Raw genomic sequence first — 20,906 nt, forward strand, 5'->3', positions numbered from 1 at the left:
ACACAGCGGTGGTTGATTAGTTCATTTTAAACTCCTGCTCTGCTAGATATTTTGGCATGGAACCGAAAGGCACAGAATTGCGCAAACGTTTTGATAAGGAGCCACAGGACGTGCTGGTCTCAGCCTCCTGGCAGCGTTCAGTTTGTCACCTAATGCCGAGATCGACTCAAAACCTTCCGCGATCGACGTGTTGCACCGCTGCTCTGGTAAAGCACGAACAGTTCAGAAACAATATGAAATGGGAAAAAAGTTATTAACTGATTAAGTCGTGTTTTAAATTGTTCTTGAAAAACTAATCAGTCACAGCTGATCAGTGGGCGCACTCACGGCTGCACAGTGAAGCCGCTGATCTTTTTACAGCAGACAGCCGCTCCTCTCTCTTGCCGGTACTGCGTACCCCAGCTAAATCTTTTAGGGGTACAGTACCCTGCTGTACCCCCTTACTTTCACCCCTGGTAGTACTGAATACCGGCCACATACTGAGAGTGACATTTTCTTTAAAAATCGACCTGAGCATTTACTGTTTGCTGCTAATAATAATAATAATAATAATAATAATAATAATAATAATAATAATAATAATAATAATAATAATAATAATAATAATATAAAAACTCGTTCCATGTGAATTTTAGATAGCCTAATTCTAATTCTGCTTTTAAAAGCTTTGTATGTGCCTCACCCCGGAGCAGTCTATCCAGCTGCAGACCCAGATTCGGCGCGTCTTCCTGGAGCTCCCTGTTGCTTTAAGCAGGGCGTCCTGCCGTCCAACAGGAGGCGTGTCTCCCTTACAGTCGGAGCTCAACGTTGCCAGCTGCAACTGGGATCCGGTTCCTCCGTAAGAACAAGTCAACTTCTTTGTGCTGCTCTGGTGACTTCCCTGCGCCAGCTGTATCTAAGGTAAGCCCGTTCTTTTCTTTTTACTCCCCCCCATTTTTATTTTATTTTATTTTATTATTTGTTTTAATTTACATGTATTTGCATCCTGAGGAAATATGTTCGGCACTTGTTTGGTTCCCCACCCTTCGCGGATTACATCTGTTTAGAAAACGACTCTTTATGGAAACAGCCAGTTGAAGCCTTTCCTCATCGCAGAGCTCACGGGGTTTGAACTTCTTGTGCGGTCCAGTTTTAAGTGTCAGAGTTAAAGTAGAAACTTCTCCCGCTCTGAAAGACACGCTTTCTGGACACCTTCTGCTCCTCGGCCACTAAATGTTACACAGATGACACACTTTGATGACAACTGTATTTGCATCCAAAGAAAACGTTAAATGAACTTAGTACAGCGCAGAGGTTTGGATTAAGGAACGAAGCCAGTTCCACGTGGCAGAATGCATAAAGAAACGGCTCTAGAAAACATGTCTCCCTTTTAACTATGTTTTGTTTTTCCTACTCATGTCAGTTGCAGAAAGCTTTTAGCCATCATTAAAACATGGAGCACAAAGGTGCTCCATGTTCCTTTTCGACTTCGCTCCAACTCTGCTTTCCTGTAGTGCTCGTTAAACTGCTTTAAATGACTGATTTAATAAAAGCTAAAAATGTATGTCATCGCATTAAACTTTAATAGTCGACCTTTGAAAATATCTAAATGTGTCGAGAAATAAACGTTAGGGAAACAGACCAATAAAGTTCATCCGTGCAGTGTACGAGATTTAGTGGTTCATTGTGTTTGAATCCCCTTTATATGGTACTAAAATGCGTATTTCGCTTTCGGCCTGTGCTTAATATTAACTCTGTTCATTTTAGTTTGAAAAATACATTTTAGATTCAGGCTGGGAGGTAAGTTGGGTGTTGGCCATCCTACATGGTTGTCCGTATAGATGCAGACAGTGTGGAGAAGCAGCTTATTATTAATATATTCTGTCATGCGTCTCAGCTAATTAAGAATCTAAATAGGCAGAGGGAGCTGACAGAACAAAGAAGAAACAGGCTGAAAGTGTTCATTTGGTCGCTAAAACAGAAACTAATCGCTGTCCGTGGTGCTGAAAACAATTTTAAGCCTCTGCTTTACTGTAGTCAACCTTATTTATCACAATTGCTGTTTGTGTATAAAATCACCGCACCTCTTAACATAGTGTTGAAAATTATACCCTATTTAATCTCAATCAAATCAGATTATCTTTGAATTGTTGTTGAAGATGCGTGACAATTTTCATTAAATGCCAGTCGCCTTCCTTTACTCTTTTCCCCCCCTACCTTTATAATATAAAGATACAGGATAAATGCATTTAATTCGCAAATTTGCGTTAACCCCCCCCAAAAAAGAGAAAGTTCAAACAAACATTTTTTTCCAGAAAATCTCAGTTAAATTCCATTCTTATATCTCAAGGCCAAACATTTATTTGAACCAAATTATTTCTGTTTTAGTAATTGGAAAATAAGTTGGAAACAGAACCGAATTTGAAACATATTTCAGAGTCGGACTATGAATAAAATATTGAAAGTTAGTGTTCACTGTTCGTCTCTGTCTGACTAAAATAATATAGAAGAAAAAAGATTAATGGTGAAATACCTCTTCAAAATTCTGAACCGAAAGGCTGAGTCCGCACATAAGAGTACGTTTCAGTGACACCGATCAAACAGAGACTATCACTTCAAATCCATCAATTTATTGTTTTTCTAAGGCTGCGCAGAGCGGCGCTCCGCTGCCGGCAACAGCGAGTGAAGCCGGGAGAGAATCTGAGAGGCTGGGTGGCCGAGATACAGAATCAGAGGGAAGACAGGAAGGAAGGGGAGAGACAGGAGTTGAGGGCAGGCATGTCAGTTTCAGCAGGGAATGCAGAGAAAAAGCGCGCAGTGTGACCAGCTGTAATCGAGAAACATGCCCGGTCCGTCCTGTGCGCTCTCACTCCACTAGTGTTGGCACGACGTCAGCTTTCTGTGCGGCAGTGCAGCAGGAGGAGCTCGGACTGGATCAGCGCCCTCTCATCCTCTGTCTCTGCCTTTTTCTTTCAGCAAATGGATCTGTTGAAGCCCTGCCCTGCCTGACATGGATGCCCCGTCACCACCCCCACCATCATCTTCCTCAGCTGAGTCCGAGGGCTGGTTCTTCTTGGCGCAGTGAGCCGGACACGCACTGATCCCTTTTTCGGTTCTCTTTTTCCGCCAAATGGATGTGAGAAAGCCGTTGTTCAACCCGGCGTAGACCATGCCGTGATCTTGCTCCAATTCGAATAAATGTTAAAGGCGTGACATATATAAAGTCTGGGGAATTTACCGATTCGTGGAATAAAATCCTGTGCAGAACACAAGCACCATGAAGATTACCTCCTTCCTGATATTTAAAGCGAGATTCAGGCACACCATGATGCTGCTGCTGCTCTTACACTGTGTGGGCTGCGCTCATGGAATGCCACACGTCCTGAGATTTGGTGAGCTTCTTCTAATTTATCCTCTGTGCCTTTTAAAAGTTTCACTGTGTGTTTCATGCTCAGACGTGTTGCTCCTCTCCAGATCTACTTGCTCTTTCTCCTCTCACTTCTGAAAACTAGTTGGAGTGTGTGCAGGAGGCACTGATTGAAACGTAGCAACATCTTTAATTGGAACGTTGTGCAGTCAGAAAGTTGTCACATTGGAGAGCTTCTGGATTCAGACATGAATATATGGTCAATCAACAAGCTTTGAAAAGCTGCACAATTTGTAACTTGCTAATAATGCAAGATGTGTTTGTTGGTTTAATTAAGTTTAAATGTGTGTGTGTGTTCTGGTGATGTATGGATTATGTATGTGTGTTAGGGGTGATTTTAAGTGTATTAGTGCTTTGAAGTGTGTGCTCCTTGCTCAGCCATGTTGCAGTATGTAAGAAGATTAATAATTTTATTTTTAATTGTTCAATTTAGTGTTTTGTCATGTAGAAATATGTTGACACTTTCACAGTGACACCCTGCCTCACTGAAATGAGAGAATGTTTGGATTAAAGGGTCAGAGTCTAAGTCTGTATTAAGGGAATTTGACATTATTTTTGATTGAAATATATTAGGCCATATGCAATACTGCTGCTCTATTTGTTTAGATAAAAAAAGCTGGAAACATGTTTTTATTTTATTTATTATGTTTACTCTAACCATTTTCATGGTAGATACGTGTTCGATAACTTGGTCAACAGAGATCAGTCACACAGAAAAGATAAACAGGGAAAAACAACACGCAACATATTTAATATTTATTTTACTGTATAACTGTTTTAAATCAAGCACTGTTATGCAATTACAGAATTATATTAAAGAAAACTGAAACTGACAAATATTAACGTGATGAATACCAGCGCATTTCAACAAGTTTTGACTGTCATTTGGTCTACAGATGAAAATGGATGTGAGAGAAGTTTATGTGATGGAATCTGGAGATCTGGTGAACCTCACTGTGGTCTCTTTGTTTTACTGACAGCTTCTCAATTTCCAGGGATTCAGTTCATGTCTATTTAGGGAACAATGGACTCTTGAAAAAATTAAAATAAAAATACTATCATAACATTTTATTCATCATTACCTTTTAACACACAATCAGCTTTAACGCTGGATTAGTGTTTGTTCTTTTTGAACTACTGATTGTTTACATGTTTTTGAATCTAAGATACAACTGGCAAGCCTTTGTTTCTGTTTAAGTTTTGATTGTGGAATGCCACATTTCTTCTGATATTGACATCGATTGACAAGTCAAGAAATAACAGGTTCAGTAAGATAGACATTGGCATCTGGATAGAGAAGACAAGACAGAACCTTTAGATTTGTGAATGGAAATACAGAACCCAAAACATTGCATTTTTATACAAATGTTGCTAGCAGACTAAGATATTTCAAAAAGACGAGACAAAAATGATCAGTAGCACACCTGTGCAAGCCTCTGGGATCATCATATACTTACGCTCAGATGTTTTCTGACAGATGTGATTTGGCATCTGCTTTAATTTTATAGAACAAAGATTCATCAGTCTTCATCTTTCCAGATTTAAGTAATTCTGTATTTCTTGCTTGCAAGCTTGAGCATTGATTTTGTATTCTGAAACGCTGCTAGCAGCATCTAACCACATTACTTGATGACATCATCATGCACTGTTGACATCCCTCAGGTTATGTACTTCAGACAAGACAGAGACACAAGCTGAGAACACGACTGACTCACAAACAATTTTGTTCACACAAAAATAGAGAACATAAATTCACACATAAATTCATCAACATGGTAAATGTGGTATTTAGGGAGAATTTCTGTCCATACCATGCATTAACTTTCAGTTCAGTTAAATTTACTTTTTTATTTTCCCACATGGAAAATTTGTTGCGCAGAAGTCAAAGAAAGTCAAGACAGAATCCACACATCAACATAAATACCACACTATGTGGCAATGAATGAAACATTAAAATTGTGTACTGATCTAATTTAAAACTCTTCTTAAACACTTGAAATGATTGTGCAATTATGACATCAGTTGTGATAGATCTGTTTCTTTTTTCCCCCACATACATACTACTGGCTGTGTCAATATGCCTCATTAAATGATTTAGTAGATCTGATAATCTTCAAGATAACATTTGAGCCACATTTAGTTGTGTCTGCTATCTTCTACTTTTTAGGTCAAATAAATTTAGTGAGTTTCAGATTTTGAACTTAAATGTGTGAGTCTGTGAAGTATAAACTTACAGTAGCAAGTTGTGTTAATTATTTATTAATTTTGTCAAACCTCTGAGAGTTGAATAAACTAGACGCAGTGTTTCTCAACTCTGGTCCTCACTGCCCCCCTGTCCTGCATGTTTTAGGTGTTTCCCTTCTGCCACACACCTGAATTGTATCTCTGGGTGATTAACAGGTTTCTGCAGGACTTGATGGTTATGCATTCATTTGAATGAGCTGTTCTGGAATAGAGGCTCATCTAAAACCATAAACAAATCTAAAAGGTTCTGTCTTGTCTTCTCTATCCAGATGCCAATGTCTATCTTACTGAACCTGTTATTTCTTGACTTGTCAATCGATGTCAATATCAGAAGAAGAGCAGGGGTGGTGGTGAGTTTTTAGGTTAGCACTTAAAAAAATGAAAGAAGAAAAAGATTATTTCTCAGTGTGGCATGTTAATGGCATGTTTTTGTATCCTGTGTGCCTCTGTGATTGAGATGGAAGTGTGTTACATTGATCTGGCTTTTGTGTCTTATTAAGGCAAATGTTTACTTTAATGCAACTGACAGTTTCCAAAGCTTAGGGATAATGTCCTGTTAACACTAAATGGTTTTGAGCTTAATTCATTGTGATGTTTAATAAAATTCATGAATTTTGTTCATGCAATTTCAAACAAGAATTTTAATTATTCTAAAGTAAAATAAGTAGTTATTTTAACTTGAGAAATGTGTACTCTTTAACAAGATGAGGACAGTTTTTTTTCTTGCACATTGTGAAATAATTATTTGGTTTAAATTGCAGCACTAAGTTAAAATTCACAATTCAAGATTAATGAATTTAAAAATATTTATACACTTGCTTCTTGTTAAATCAACTTCATGAACTTTAATTTCTGAGTTAAAACCAATACAATTTTCTTGTTGACTTAAATTGCATTTTCAAGGCAGTAGGTGGACCTTCATTTTCTAGTTAAACCACCTTCAAATGTTTTTCACTGTAAAGGACATTTACACTGCAAAATAGATAGTCTGGCACAAAATCCAAAAGTGTCCCCCATGCCAGACGAAGCTAAATTGGACAATTGTCATTCGCGATTTCCCGCCATTGTAAACATTTTCAGCTTGAGTTGTTTAAATTTCTAAAGTTAACTGAAACACACCCACTGTCTGACTAGCTTATTAGCTTTCAACACACTAAGAATTTTAGTTGCAGCGTCTTTTTTTTACTACAGGTAAGAGAACTGTTACCAACAATAACATCACAGAGACTCATATTTACAAAACAATTTGTAACGCAACAACAAGAAAATATAAGCATCCAAAAATAACACCAGGAAATCCTAAGATATAAGGCCTACAGTACTATAATGGTGCAGACTGGCTCATTGTGGAGGCTTAAACTACTTGACTTCTTCACAGTCAAATCTTTAACAAGGACAAAATCTTACAAGAAGATTTTGATTGGTTATTAAATTATGTTCTAATAGTATTGTAGTTCTAAAATAGCTATGTTAAAATGTGAACTTTTGACATTAAACCCAAAATTGTTACCTATCAAAATGGCAGTTTGATAGGGGTCAACCCTATCAAACTGCAATTTTTCTGATGTTTGAAGTTATTGTCCTCGATTCAGTCCTGTATTGTATGACGACTTAGAATCATAGTGGAACTCACTATAAGGACAGTGATTGTGTCAGAACGGTTTTGTCTCTGCTTTAATCCATGACATTTTGTATAAGTTTCCATTGTAGCAGTGGTTATTTGAAATGAGTCACAGTTAGAGTTAAAAATCACACTCATTTTAATTTCAATCTAAAGTATTGACTTCTGAAGAATGCTGGGCAATATGCTTAGATTTGGTTTAAATTCCATTGGTTTTTAGAATATCTTTAGAGTAAAACATTAGCAGTTAAAACTAGAAAATTCCTTCAGAAATTTTACAGGGCCTGCCAAAGTGTGCCTATCAGCTTGAACCAAACATTTTAGCTATAGTTTGCACAACTGGATTGCTCTTTCCATCTGTAATTAATAGGGAGCATAATCATACATTGTCAATAAGCTTTAATTGGTTCATCAACAATGTCCAATGACTGAAGCTCTTGCCAGATTCATCACCATATTTCTATAATTGATCTGATTCATTACAACAGTAAAATGGCAGAACCCATTACTCAATAGGATTCAGTCAGAGACTGACCACTATAAGATTCACACATGTGCTTCTCACTCACGGTCCAAACTAAAAAAAAAATAAAGACAGTCGGTAATTGTTTATTTCTCGAAATTTTTCAGCCTTAATACTAAAGTTTGTAATTCATACTCAAATATTCAGAAAAATAATAATTTTATCTAAACAAAATATGAATAGTCACAGGAAATATGTATTAATCCCACAATGCATTGTGAGACCTCTCTGCAGCTGTTTGTGGGGCTACTCACTGCCTCTGGCTGGGACCCATTGCTATGGTAATTAATTATCTGCACCTGGGCTGACTCTCTGTCAGAGAGTATGCTGGAGTTTCTATACTTGAGAGACATCCAGCGTCAGTCTCAAGGACATTGACAAAAAACCATAAGCCCTAGCAAATTTTTGAAGATAGTTTACAGGAGCAGGCATGTGTGTCTATGTCATGACCGACTTTGAGACCAATAGGGCGATATTTGTGCCCATGAGGGGGAGTTAAAAAGAGTATTGGAGTCAGAAATCCACAGTACTGTGTGTGTGTGTGTTTCAGAGAGAAAGATTACTGATTCTGTGAGACACTCAGTCTCAAATTTTCTCGTTTTTCTTAATTTATGTCGTCATTTTAACTCAGAATCCCACTAAAAGTAATAGCTCCTTTCTCTGCATCAAGCTGAACGTTTTGATACCACTTTTGTGGGGGTGCACGCAGCGGTACGAGCCACATTGAGGTTGACGGAAGAAAAATAAATAATAAACAGACATTCTATTGGGTGTAGAACAATAGGTGCCTGCCATGCAATGCATGGAGGCAGTGACTGACTTGCTCTCCCTATGCATTGCTATGAGCAGGCCCCAATTATTTTTTTCAAGATCAGAAGGCAATAAGAACATTAAATCAGAGTAATGGTTGCCATGGTGTGACTGAAGAATAATGATGGATTGCTGACAGTCACTGATAATAGATAGTACTTGAGTGACTTTCCACACAGCCCATTGAAGATAAAGATTGATATGATGGCTACCTGTCACATTCAACAGGCTGCGTTAAGTTCCCAGTCGGGGAAAACCCCCGATTTAGATCGGCGCAGCCACAACGATCCACCGTAACACACCACACACTGCAGGATGATCGGTTACGAAATCACCAGCGAGAATCTTACATCAGCCAACGATCTAAGATTGTCATAAGGAGAAAATGGAGGCGAAAAATCGTGTAGTGTGAACCATTGCGTCAGGATGTGCCCATCTTCTCTATTTAAATCTAGTGATTACTGAAGGCCAATACAGTTTACAGACTTCATAATCTGCACTCTTTTGGTTGAATGCAGCATTTATTTCCACTTTGGCTTTATGTTATTTTTATTCAAGTATGTTTATTGTTAATGGAGACTGAGGATCCATTTTACTTTTGTTTTTGGTTGTTTTTAATTTAGTTTATCAGTTCCAGTGTTATGTGTTCTTTTGAAAATAAAGTATCTATCTATGGCAGGAAATCGCATGCATTATTAGTCATTTCCATTAAATCAGTGTCAACTGGTCTTGAAACAATATTATCGTTTATTGCAATAATTTTTTAGACAATCGCTCAGCAAAATTTGTTATCGTGACAGGCCTACTCCCAGGTATGTAACTGGCACTCCAGCCTACCTGCTTTGGAGAAGTCTCCTGAAATTTATGAGAAAATCTGTTATATTATAATAGGCATAGACTGAAAAAGACTCACGATAACTCGCGTGCAAAAATGATGGATGAAATTGTGTACTGTTTTGCAATAACTATGTCAATGAAGACATGCACTGTATGTCTGAGAAATCTCTGCAGAGTGGAGGTCAAACTGGGTAACTCAGTGCTGGCTGTCATACTCTGTTCTTGTAGAGGTCAGTGTCTAATAGAGCAGAGAAGTGAAATGTTACTTCTTGAAGCTAGAAAAACTTCCTCTTTAGAGAAAATGTACTTCCCTAAGAAACCTGTCCATCAATCGTCTTGTACTATCCTATAACCTCTTGGACGGGCCTCACTCATGATTTGTAAATACGTAATAAATGTACAGAAACAGGAGTTGCTCAAGAGAATGGAAGTATGCAACTATGACCAGTGAATATTGCAGCATCCTGACACTTATATTAGGATGCCATTTGTTGCCAGTTTAACGTTTTACACCATCATTGACAGTGAAGCTTCACGATCTGGGATCAATGTGCCTTTAGATCAGGGACTTTCTCTCTAACCGGCCTCACCACCAAACATCATCCACTCTGGTCCTCAATACAGGCACACTGCAGGGCTGTGTGTTTAGTCCAGTTCTTTTTACACAGTTCACTTACAACTGTGTCGCCATCCATTCCTCTAACAGGGTCCTAAAATTTGCAGATGATACCACCATATCAGTGGGTCTGATAACAAACAACAATGAGATCCTGCACAGAGAGGAGATCTAGAACCTGTCCCAGTGGTGTTCAGTGAACAACCTAGTGCTCAGTACCAGCAAGACGAAGGAGGTCATAGTGTACCAAGAGGACAATGCTCACACCTATTACAAATGCAGGTGGTAGAGTGCATAAACAACATCCTGGGCATCCACATCATCTCAGACCTAACCTGGTCGCTAAACACCTTTTTTTTAAAAATATATTTATTGTTTTCAACAAATTAACAAAACTGCAGGACAGTTATCAACATACATTGACATACGAATTGTCGAACAGTCTGCTATAACCAGTTAGTGTGGGATTATGCTGACAACACTGGGATCTTCTAATATCGTCTTAATCCGTTGATGAGTCCAAGTAAGATCATAGCAACAGACAGGTTCCAGAATACAACTGTCCAACCATCATTTATTACCAGAAAATAAACAGCCACGAAACAGAGAAAAAGGTAATACCCCAACCCAACCCACCCCAGAGTATTGAGGGAAAAAAAACATACATGGGGGAAGCAGAAGAAAGAAGAAGAAAGAGAAAAGAAAATGTATACACACACATACACAAAACAAGATAACTAAATAAAATAATCAGCTCCGCAACAGACTGCTGGGAATGAATGCATCAGGGTATATTAAATCATTTGAGCACCAACCGGCAGGCAAACCTACAGCCATTCTGACAGGTAGGGGGGTAGCAGGGCTACAGAACCGGATAAAGGCTGCCACTACTTGTGACCTACACCTGTGGAATCACTCAGATGTTCAAGGAATGGCCCCCACACTCCAACGTATCTGGGTACATTATTATTAAGAGTATAGCGTATTTTTTTGAGATGTAAACAGAAAGCCATGTTATTCAGCCAACATTTAAAAGAGGGAGGTGAGGCAGACTTCCACTCTGTAAGAATGAYTCGTTTAGCCACAACCATCCCAAAAGAGAGAGCCTGTCGCACCGGCAAGGGCAGAGCAGAGCAGGAGTTGGATACCCCAAACAGGGCAATAAGACAATCTGAAGGTATCTGCTGTTTATAAGCGGTTTGATAGTGACAAAATATGTCAGACCAAAACGTTGTTGAATAATGGCAGTACCAGAACTGATGTCCAAGAGTAGCCTTAGGGTGTCCACAACTGTCACAGGCACTTGAATGATTTGGAAATATTTTACTCAACCGTGCTTTAGAATAGTGCAGGCGATGTACAACTTTAAACTGGATTAGTTGTAATCTAGTATTAATGGAGCAGTTTTCAATTCCCATCAGCACGCGATCCCAAAGTCCAGTAGAAATTGTGACTCCCAAATCTTTGGACCAAACATCTCTGATATGAATGGATGATGAAGACATAGAAAAAACATTCACAAACTGTGAGACAAGATGTCTGGAAGTAGGAGGTTTAACAAGAAGATCATAAAAAATATGCTGCACTGAGCGCTGATTTAAACTCGAACTAAGTTGGTTTGCAAAGCTCCTAGCCTGCAAATAGCGAAAACAATTATTTGAGGACAGATTCAATTTAGACTGTAGCTGAGGGTATGATAAAAACTGTTTATTGATAAAAAGGTCATTGAGAGAGCAGAGGCCCCTACTCGACCAGAGCTGAAAGGCAGGATCCAAAAGACCCAGCTTGAAGCAGGGATTATGACACAAAGGGGCATAAATAGACAGATCTGGAAGTTTTAAGACCCTCTTTATTTGTGTCAAGATCTTAACTGAGTTCCTAAGTATGAAGTTGGCAGCGAGTCTCTTGAGAGGGATATCAGGTTTAGAAAATAATATTACAGGCAAAGAAGCAGAAGTTTGTAGTAATAAGTTGTGGGATTCAATCTTGAGACCAGCCAGGAAAAGAGGCAAAAGGTCTCCCCGCCCCAGCAGTGCCCGACGTCCAGAATGTCCAAGCCCTCGCATTGCAGGCCCGATAATAATGCCGAAAGACTGGAAGACCAAAGCCACCCTCACCCCCTAGCCTTCTGCAAATGTGCCTTAGAGATTCGGGAAGGCTTGTATCCCCAAACAAATGGCATGATAGTTGAATCCAATGTTTTAAAGAAAGAGGAAGGAATAAAAATTGGGATGTTTTGGAAGAGATAAATGAACTTAGGAAGTACAACCATTTTGATAATATTAATACGACCAATTAATGAGAGTGGAAGTAACCGCCAGTAGTCCATCCATTTTTTAGCTTAGAGAGTAAATCTAAGTAATTTAATTGAAAAAGGACCTTAGAGTTTACCGGAATATTGATACCGAGATACACAAAATGGTCATGAGCAATTTTAAATGGTAAACTATTCAAGAAACCAGAGTCAAGTCCATCAGACAGAGGCACAAAGGCAGACTTCGTCCAGTTGATTGTGAAACCAGAGACCATCTAGTTCCAGCCTGACGGCATCTGTAAGAGTTGGAATGTCCAATGGTTGAATAAAGCTCGTGATATCCTCTGTAGATGCAGTTGTATTAGATGCATAAAGTTTATTATAGTACTGAAAGAAAGTTTTATTTATTAGCTTATGATCTGTCAGAAGCTGACCTGATGGAGAAATGATCTTGTTAATGGCCCGCTCAGCCTGCATTCCCTTCAACTACCTGGATAGTATTTTATCTGCTTTGTCCCCCAGTTCAAAGTACCTCTGACGCAACCTCTGAATATCCTTAATAACCCGCTCACCCAAAATGCAGTTATATTCATACTTTAACTTCACGATAGAAGAAAATATGTGGTCAGAATTAGGAATGTGTCTTCCAGGGTGATTAATTGTTTCTCAATTTCAGCCAGACGATCACGACTGACTCTTTTAACATTGGATTGATACGATATAATATCACCTCCTATTACAACCTTGAAAGATTCCCAGAGAGTAAGGTCAGAGACAGCACCATTATCATTGTAAGCCAAAAAGTCTGAGATCTTGTTAGAAACAAATTTGCAAAAGGAGCTGTCCAGGTATAAGGAGGGATTAAGTTTCCAATCGTATTGTGCTCTTTGAATATCAAAGTTAAATTCAACTGATAACGGTGCATGGTCAGAGATGAGAATAGAGTGATAGGTAGATTTAAGAACACGAGGTAATAAGTTTGAGTCAACCAAAAAATAATAAATTCTTGTTGAGGATTTGTGAACCGAAGAAAAAAAGGAATATTGCCTCTCTATAGGATTCAGATGCCGCCAGACATGAACCAGATCTAAAGACGTTGCTAACTTGGTTATAACTGAAGTGGACTGCAGTAGTGGGGTGGGTTTAGGAGAGGACCTGTCAGGCACAGGGTCGAGGTAATTGTTAAAATCACCCCCAACAATGATCCTATACTCGCTGTGCTCCGCTACAAGATTAAATACTTTTTTGTAAATGTCTGCACAGTCAAAATTAGGTGCATAGATGTTAAGAAGAGCCAGAGGGACAGAATTAAGGTCCCATTGATAAGAATGTATCTCCTGCCTGAATCAGTCACTTGAGACTCAAATATGAATGGTATGGTTTTATGGATGAGAATGGCCACCCCTCTCGCCCTGGAGGTGAAGTTGAATTGATACACCTGCGACACCCAGGATGTCCTCAAGTGTCTATGCTCTGTAGGTGAGATATGCGTTTCCTGTAGGAAGATAACATCAGAAGACAGATGCTTTAAGTGAGAAAAAACCTTGCCCCTCTTGAGAGCCCTGCCCATCCCCCTGCAGTTCCAGGTGGTGAAAATAATAGGATTTATGGCTGGCTTGGAAGGAGCACCATCAGAATACATTCAAAATGGTAGATGTAAACAACATTGTCGGAGCTGAATAAGAGGAAAAAGAAAGGGAAAGAAGAAAAGAAAAAGGCACCCACCCATCCCTTCTGCTCCTCCCTGCCCCCCACCCTTCACCCAAGAAACCAAATACCACCCCTGAACCACCCACCCCCCAATACCACACTGCAGTGGAAAAACAGACAGTGCTTCCCCTTAAACTAAGGGAGGCTGCTGGAACTGACCAGAGCAACACACTATGGGAACTTCCATAACCACTCCGAAATAAGGAGCAAAACCCTGTGAATCTCCAGGATACAATAAACAGTGTAAATGGGACACCTGAACAATTATAAGTTTCAGCGTTAAGGCATATAGAGACGGCAAAGGGATATGCAAAACAGAAAATATTGAAGCTGTAAAGAAGTTAAGTACTTTATACCCGGCATGACCGCTGACAATATAACATGCAGCTAATAAATGGGTAGAGAGAGTGAGAAAACTAAAAAAAAAAAACCACCACCAACTGTGCAATGCTTTAAGGTACAGAATGTTCCGTCGGCCGATCGAGTAAGTCCAGTGTGACTAAGTTGAGACATAGAGTTCAGAGACAAGGATGTCAGTGTCAGAACACTGCTGCGCCATCAGCAGTGTTCTGACATATGGGTTCCTGGTGTGGTTCTCCAGCTCCTCCAAAGGAGACCAGCATTCACTCCAGTGTGTGGTGAAAACAGCTGGGAAAATCACTGGAGTACCTCTCCCAGAGATTAGTACCATCTACACCACACACTGTCTACGCAGAGTGCAGAACACCCTGCGCGACTGCCACCATCCTGCCTATCAATTGTTCCAGATAGAAGGTACAGGTCCCTACAGGGCCAGAGTAAAAGACTGGCCAATAGCCTATAGACAATGATGGTAAACTTTGAATTTGAATCTTAAATTAAAGGGACCTATGAGTCGGCCTTCTATTACCTGAAGAACATTTTCAGACTTAAAGGACTAGTTTTCTATAAAGTTCTGGAGAAACTCATCCATGTGTTTATCTTTAGTCGCATTAATTACTACTGATTTTAAGTGTTAAAAATCAGTCAGACATTTGCATCTGATCCAGAACGTTGCTGCTTGGCGTTCTTTCTAAAAGAAGGAAGATAGAGCACATAACACCCGTTTTAAAGTCCTTCCACTGACAGAATACACTGTTGTTAGTTTATAAATCATTAAACGGCTCAGCACCACAATACATTAAAGATCTGCTGTTGTTGTATCGACCTTCCAGACCTCTTAGGTCTTCTGGTTCTGGTCTTCTCTACATCCACAGAACCAGAACCAAACATGGCGAAGCAGCATTCAGCTTCTATGCACTACAAATCTGAAACAAACTTCCTGAAAACTGCAAAACAGCTGAAACACTGAGTTCCTTTAAATATAGACTCAAAACTCTAAACCTAATCAAAAGCTTAGAGTTTCCTTTGAAACACTGATCAACATATTTGTTGATCAAAATACTGCTGATTTTGATTGTGGCACTTAACAAAATGAAGTGCTTATTTTTTGTTTCAAAATTGGTGACTATATAAGGCTTTTATGATATAAAGGACTTTGAACTACCTCGTTGCTGATAAACTTGACTGAACTTGACCTAATGTCTTCATGATGCAAAGCTAATTCTTTCTGCCATAGAATGCAAGTACATTAATCTTTATATTCACCACTGTTCTGTTTTAAACCGTCCCTCAGTTAAGGCAAATACTGTCCTCACAATGAAGTTACAGGGTGAAAAGTTATAGTTAAAATGTTAGTCTAATATAGCGGTTCTCAACGTGGGCGGTACCGCCCCCCAGGGGGCGTTCAGAGGACGGCAGGGGGCGCTGGCGGACATTTTTACAAAAGGGGGGCGCTGCGATGCCTTTGGGGGGTGTTTGGTCGAAAGTAAACTTTACACCTTATATGCACAACAATACCAGTTTAGACTTTGAGCAACTTGGTAAAACTGTATTGTGTAACATTAAATCATGCTTGGCTGCAACTGTATCGATGGCAGCTCTTCTTCTTCTATTCAGTGTTTGTAGCTTCTTCTCCGTTGTCCTGCTACTGGTAGCTTCACCGCATCAGTTCAGTGTTACACCGGCTGATAACGTTGCTGTGATTCACTTTGTCTGGTATTTTTGTACATATGTTTTGGCAGTTCTGTGATCATGTTAAAGCAGACTTATATTAAAAAGTGTTTTATTTCCGTTTGAAAGCTGCCCCCTTTCATGGAAGGAAAACAGAAAATCGCTCTTATAAACATATAATTACTAAAATCACGATACTTTCACTTTGTATCCCTCTGAAAAATGAACCCATTTAAATAAATAAATCCCTCCATGAGTGATACCACGATAGAGAGCGTTCATTTTATAGCGTTAACACAGAGCTGGAAGTGGTCCGACATGAAACGGGGGTAATAGAACAACACAACACTTTTAACATTTCAATAACCAGAATGCAGAAATTGTTTCCGTTGTTTTAAAAGGTTCATGTCATTCTGCCTTTTCCCTATCGATATGTTTCCCGACCGCCCTGCACCTTAGGGGTTAAAAAAACAACAACAACAACAACAACAAAAAAAAAAAACCGACACGCACATCCCGCAAAACTCTGAAACAGGAGAAGCGGGACATAAAATGGAGCGACGAACTAGATGTGAATTATGGCATAGAAACAGAGAATCTGACGCTGAACAGTGAAAAATCAACACATGATGTGAAACACATGATGATTAGGCGGCGCAGCAGGTGATGAGTGAAGATTACTGGTGGTCAATAAACGATAAAATAAATGTAGCAACAGGAAAGAAACTAAAGTGAACATAGCAACAAACCAAGAGAGGATAATACTAATCAAATGAAACTAAATGGAAATGAATGAAGAACAAAATGCAAGAATAAACTAAGAAACTAAAGTAAATACGGAGGAATAAACTGGTATGGCAAGACCTTTCGAGCAATAATTAATACAGAGACTGTATGGCAAGAATAAAAACACTATTTCCAGATAAAAGGTAAAATAATATTGTTGAAATGTCATGGGCAGGGGCTTCAGGTGGATGCGAAAACATAAATCGGCAACCCCCCACGAAGTAGAAACATACTCCCCCCCAGCCCCCCTCCTCCAGACGCCGATACGTTTAGGGTAAAACTCGCTACATTTACCCCGTTATGTGCGCGAGGCAGTGGCGCAACTACACATTATTCAGGTGGATGCAAAAACATAGATCGGCGCCCCCCTTCCCCCCGAGGGAAGGAACGTCAGGGTGAAGGAGCGACGCTCACTCAACCCCCCCCCCGAGGCGACGATACGTGAAAGGTAAAACTCGCTACATTTACCTCGTTATGTGCGCGAGGTAAGGCACGCTGAAGTGTATGGGAGAACATCGGCGTGCCGCCCCCTCCAGACGGGGTTTTGGCGCCCCCTCTGGTGCTGCGCCCCTATGCGTTGCATACCCTGCATACCCACTTTTTGCGCCACTGGCGCGAGGTGAAGGAGCGTAAGGCGCTGAAGTGTACAGGAAAACATAATTGGTGCGCTGATTCAAAACATCTACGATAGTAATATTAATAATAAAATAATTGTCAGTGCAAAGTAACCTACAAATTCTTTGGTGGGGGGCGGTGAGGGACCTGGATTAGGGCTAGGGGGGCGCTGGCCCAAAAAAGGTTGAGAAACACTGGTCTAATATCTACCTGCACCTCAGTTTTGGGTTTTGCACCATTTACAGATTTTGGTTGTGCTTCTTATATATTTTAGCTGTTTGGGATAAAGAAATGACATGCACAATGTCCAACTACTTGAGAGTTTAAGCTTGGACAAGAATTGTTAGACATTAATTAACACTTTGCCAAACTTAATGATTCACATTAAATAAAGGGTATGTGTGACCTCTATGTTCAAATCATGTCTGTGGGTGCAAGGGCGTAAATCCCATCTCATTATTGGGGGGGACCATAAACGGGGAGCAATTTTTTTTTTTTTTGGGGGGGGGCAAAGTTATAGTAAAATGTGGTTAATTTTTTATGTGTGTTCAAGCTGCACCATCAAAAATGACTAGTAAGTACCAATAAATAACAAAAGTGTTTTTCTCGGTAAACAACCTGTTGAGACCCACAAAAGTCAAACTAAGATTCAAATGTTGCTTAGATATGAATTTGGTTCAGTGTCACAGATCTAATCTCTGCTAAACCTTTACAAAAACTTAAGGCTCTAAATAAAAACAAGTTTTATTAAGTAAATCCAATAATAAAATTCCTCATACATATTGATTTATTGCAGTGGCTCTTAATACGAGCTATGTGTTATTTAAATTATAACTTAAGTTGCTTTCAACTTTTATTTTATTTTATTTCATGTAAAAAAAAAACTATAAATATGTAGGAATTGAATATCATATTTGAATTGAATATCATAACTTAAACTTAAAGGTCAGCACCAGAGTTTTCTAGAAAAATATTCAGATTTTATTTTGTGGTTTTAAAGGCTCTACATTGAAGATGGTGAGAAATAAAGGCATACTTTATATTGTTGCCAGCTGCAGTTGCCCCTCTGCTCTCAGCTCCCATACAGAGTAGGCTAGTGGTAACACTCAGCCGCTCCATCCCGTTTCAAACTCTTCTTATTGAAGTAAGAGTTAGAGAGCTAAATATAATTGAAATATTGGCTACCTTCGACAGACAAAGGAGCTAAGTCTATGAAAGCAATTGCAGTTTTGCTAGTTTTGATTTCCAAAGCATAAGGTGGCAGTTTATCATGATTCAGCCAAAGTAATGAAATAACAAACTGTTTATTGTCAATGTGTTTCTTCCTACTGAGCAGTAAAAGTAAATAAAGCGTGTTATATGTCTTTTGCTTTAAGTATTTACTTACTACAGGGTTTTTTGCTAGTTCTGCAGAGCCACAGCAACAAATAGCAAATAGGGGGGGACAATTCTAGACTTTTCCAAGATTGGGGGGTCTGGACCCCCTGATCCCCCCTGGATTTATGCCTATGTGTAGGTGTAAGTTCAGACTTAAAAACCATAAAATGGATGCACAAGTTTTACTGTTTAAGGTGTGTTTTGTCATGATCTGCACTATTCCTGCAATGCTCTTTGGTCCTGCTCTGTCCCTCCTGCCTCTGCTGTCCACTGATTGCTGATTGATGCCAGCTGTGCCTCTGCCTACTTTACCTTGTGGCCTGCACTCACTCAATGGGAGATTGTATGTCATCATCCAAGTCCCAGCCTGTGAGCGGTTATTTCATGTCCATGATCCTGATTGGGTACCTGATCTGTTTTTTGTTTTTTTTATCTCTTGACATCATCACCGTGTGCTCACTGACTGCATTGTTAGCTACTCTGATTCTGGCTCTGAACCTTGCTTCACATACAGTACCTGTTCCATGATAACTGCTTTAGGGATACTGGACATATTCGACTTGCTCTGCCTTTTCTCTTGCTGAGCTGGATTGTTTTCAGGACTTTTGAGGACATTAAAACCCCTGATTTTGCCATGGTGAATTCTCATCATTAGTGTGAGTAATCTTACCCACCCTGATACAAAATTACTTCATTATATCATAGTTCCCAGTTTCCAATGTATACAGTCCTACAGGTGAAACAATCCCCTGAAAACAGACATGCTCAGATTCTCTATTGTTCTTAAGAGGGTTCAAGTCCATTGAGGTGAGAATCTCTGAGAAAACCACCTCTGTTTACATTCTGCATCACTCATCAACCTATGTCCATCATAGTATCTGACCTGTGAGTCAATACTGATGAGAACCTGCTGATCATCTCCCACCTTAAAAAAAAAAAAAAAATAAAATCCAATTACTCTTTCCTGGAGGGGCGCACCAATAAATGGGTCCTCATTTCCTTAATTTTGGGAGATGAGTGATCAGCCCATAGGTAGAGGTGAAAATTATCCACTGATCTTATCTACCTCGACAAAAGTCTAAAAATCAACCACTGTCCTCTTTTACTCACCCATGACAGAAGTTTGACTGATAGCCCACCCACCAGGTAATGTCTGCATGTGTGCAGGTAACAATAGTGGCCCCACTGTTGCTAACTCAGCAACTTTCTTGCTGTATTTAACAACATTTTAGACAAAAAAAAATCAGTATCGACCAACATCGGAATCAACCAGTCAGATTTTTTAATGATTGGTTATTGGCAATCAGCCAGACACCTGCAGTTGGTTCACCCCTTCTTTTCTGTGTTGTGAACTAAGTTTTAGAAGCATCTTTGAGAATGCTACTAAATCAACAAAATATTCTGAAAGACGTATAAAGAGCTACTATATTGTTCAGTCCTTGTGAGGAAATAATAGCTCCAGTTTGTCTTCATAAACAAATTATATTTTTTCTAAAATTAAAATTTAAAGTTTTTTATTCATAGTTTAACACATACTTAGAATAATAAAATGGATAATATTAAACCTAGGTAACTTGTTTGTCCCACTCACTGATGATGGTTTAAATACTGCACTTTCTTAAATTAAGTTCGGCAGCGCTGGCTTTGTGACTATTAGTGCTGTGAGCCAAAGCTAGCAGACTGTTAGAGAGAGATATATCAGCTCTTTAAGATATTTATAAATTACTTACAGCTAGTTTGTAGAATTGTGGAGCCATCTTAAGGTGATGTGTTACACTGATTGTTTGATACTAATAGATTGGGGCAAAAACACAGGAAGCTAATGAGCAATGGCACTGCATTAGCCCCTGTGAACTGTGTGTGTCTTACTGATATGGTTCTCTGTAGATACTCTGCCTCTCCTGGCTGAGAGAGCCAGGATTATTCATGCCATGTTTCTCTCAGGCTTGTGTTGCTGCAAAGTAATAAATATCATCAGTGGCGCAAAAAGTGGGTATGCAGGGTATGCAACGCATAGGGGCGCAGCACCAGAGGGGGCGCCAAAACCCCGTCTGGAGGGGGCGGCGCGCCGATGAT

At 39.4% G+C, this 20,906-nt stretch overlaps 1 protein-coding gene across 5 annotated transcripts in view; it reads left to right on the plus strand.

The window, feature by feature from the left end:
* The first annotated feature begins 782 nt into the window (after nucleotides 1–782).
* The window catches only part of LOC103478802 (glutamate receptor, ionotropic, kainate 2), a 561,179-nt gene continuing 541,055 nt past the window's right edge, over nucleotides 783–20,906 (plus strand). For 3 of the 5 annotated variants that reach the window (XM_008432852.2, XM_017309432.1, XM_008432853.2), the window contains exons 1-2: nucleotides 788–900; nucleotides 2,956–3,371. In XM_008432852.2, the coding sequence (XP_008431074.1) occupies nucleotides 3,257–3,371 (115 nt within the window). In that variant the 5' untranslated portion in view covers nucleotides 788–900; nucleotides 2,956–3,256. Of the gene's footprint in view, nucleotides 901–2,625; nucleotides 3,372–20,906 lie in introns of those variants that run through there. The other 2 variants (XM_017309433.1, XM_017309431.1) reach the window with 2 other exon arrangements.

Source organism: Poecilia reticulata, linkage group LG16, assembly GCF_000633615.1.
Source record: "Poecilia reticulata strain Guanapo linkage group LG16, Guppy_female_1.0+MT, whole genome shotgun sequence".
Taxonomy (NCBI): domain Eukaryota; kingdom Metazoa; phylum Chordata; class Actinopteri; order Cyprinodontiformes; family Poeciliidae; genus Poecilia; species Poecilia reticulata.